Genomic DNA, 1,953 nt, shown 5'->3' on the forward strand with positions numbered 1-1,953 from the left:
CGACACGACACCGACCACCACACACACACACACACACACACACACACACACACACACACATACACACACACACACACACAACACATAACGCACGCACATACTAGCTTTTACCGAGCTAATTTGTTTAGCTAATTATAGTTAATATTGCAATGAATATAATATGTTGATATGATATTATGTTTCCCACCACGCCAGGTGTTCGACGCTGCCTCGATCACACACAGTGTCGGAGAACGCGTCGCAGGCGCAGAAGAAGCTACCAACGTCTTCCGCCAGGCCGCGCCACCTGAGCTTGCCCGTCGGTGTCTCAGAGGGTGAACTCTCTCATTGACAGCCTGAAATATAAGGAGTATATTTATGAGTGGGGGGGGGGGTCCGTGGCGAGCTGGGTTAGAGGGTGAGGTTTAGGGTTAGGGTTAGGGTTAGGGTTGAAGGTATACATAATCAGAGATATTGTGGTACTGAGAAGTGGGTAGAAAGATGTCGTTGTTAGTACATTTAGGAGTGGGACGTCGATTCCTTGACGTAGAATGAATTTGACAGCGATGGGTTCCTTGCTAACTCGGTGAGAGCCCGCTAGATGGCGTCCGCTGTGCGTTCATACGATACGACATCAAACACAGCAACCTTCCCCGTTTCACCGAGCTTTTTCTTGTTCGGTATCTGACACCAGATGTCGCCACCCATATCCCGGGAGAGGGCGCAGAGGTCGCCGTACCGCCGACGCCGCCGATATCGCCGGTAGGCCATGCCCCTGATCTCGGCTCGTCCAAGCATAACCTGTACACCCAAGAGCCGCATCACAGCTTGCTGCCAGACGGCATCGGTTTTCCAAACATCTCTGCAGAGGACGCGCAGGTAACTGCAACGATCTTAAACTTCAACGCAAATGTAACGTAATTCTGTCTAAACTTTCAAGCCGTCATGTATTGTGTGAACTAGTCTATTTCACATCTGGTATCAATAACTTTGACTAGTGATCGGCAAATGACGGTTCTTTCGCGAATGACATAAATTCTTGTTCTCGCCGTGAGATTTTAATTAAACCGAATGAAATTAGGCCACGAAAAAAAACGAAAGACTTATTCTCACCACCCGGAGATTGATTCTCACATCTGTCACCAGGCGGCGCCACCTGCGACCGACCACGCTTACAGCAACGTGCCCAAGCCCCTTCCCCGCTCCACCAGCATTCACCAGCAGCAGCTACAGGAGGAGCCGAAGAAGGAAGAGGAGGAGGAGGAGGAGTAGCAGCAGCAGCAGGAGGAGAAGGAGGAGACGTAAGGAAGCAGGCTGAACGCGGGGGCTAGAACTCCGGGTGCGAGCGAGCTCGGCGACAAACGAGCAGACGACCACCGAGAATGCACCGCAGCGACAGTAGCAGCTAGTGGCGCCCCCTGCCAGAGGAACGTCAACCTGGGACGTAGATGGGCTACACGCTCTTAGGGAGAAGACAGACTAGACGGAGCAAGGGTGAGGCGGGCTAGAATGGTATCAGGTTGATGCTGAGCCTGAGGGTATGAGGGGGAAGGGTGCAAACTAGGGGACGTAAAGGGTTAGGAATACTGTGGTCAGGTGACGACAGACTCGGAACTCGAGGAGGAAGCGGCATACTAAGGGGAGGGGAGTGCAGAGAACGAAGGAGGGTATGCATACCCACTCATGGGGAGAGGGTATGCATGTTAAATGGAAGTATCAGGGAATAAGTTCCCAGTATAGGTTCTATTTCTATATATTAGTACTCGATATTATCGTATATTGTATATCGTATATTGTATACATTGTGTGTATATTGTATTGTTGTATTACGAATATTGTATGTTATAATGCTAGATATACTCGCTGTGATAGTCGGCAAAACTGTGTTAAACACTAAAAGAACAGAGAGAGAGAGAGAGAGAGAGAGAGAGAGAGAGAGAGAGAGAGAGTAGTAAGAGAGAGAGAGAGAGAGAA

General features: G+C 49.8%; 1 protein-coding gene across 1 annotated transcript in view; it reads left to right on the plus strand.

The window, feature by feature from the left end:
* The window catches only part of LOC106818544 (hepatocyte growth factor receptor-like), a 9,421-nt gene extending 7,508 nt beyond the window's left edge, over nucleotides 1-1,913 (plus strand). Inside the window, exons 13-15 of the mRNA XM_014823245.1 lie at nucleotides 196-314; nucleotides 674-858; nucleotides 1,126-1,913. Of these exons, the coding sequence (XP_014678731.1) occupies nucleotides 196-314; nucleotides 674-858; nucleotides 1,126-1,251 (430 nt within the window). The 3' untranslated portion in view covers nucleotides 1,252-1,913. The remainder of the gene's footprint in view (nucleotides 1-195; nucleotides 315-673; nucleotides 859-1,125) is intronic.
* The last annotated feature ends 40 nt before the right edge of the window (nucleotides 1,914-1,953 follow it).

The sequence above is a fragment of the Priapulus caudatus genome, unplaced genomic scaffold (genome assembly GCF_000485595.1).
Source record: "Priapulus caudatus unplaced genomic scaffold, Priapulus_caudatus-5.0.1 Scaffold2323, whole genome shotgun sequence".
Classification (NCBI taxonomy): Eukaryota; Metazoa; Priapulida; class Priapulimorpha; order Priapulimorphida; family Priapulidae; genus Priapulus; species Priapulus caudatus.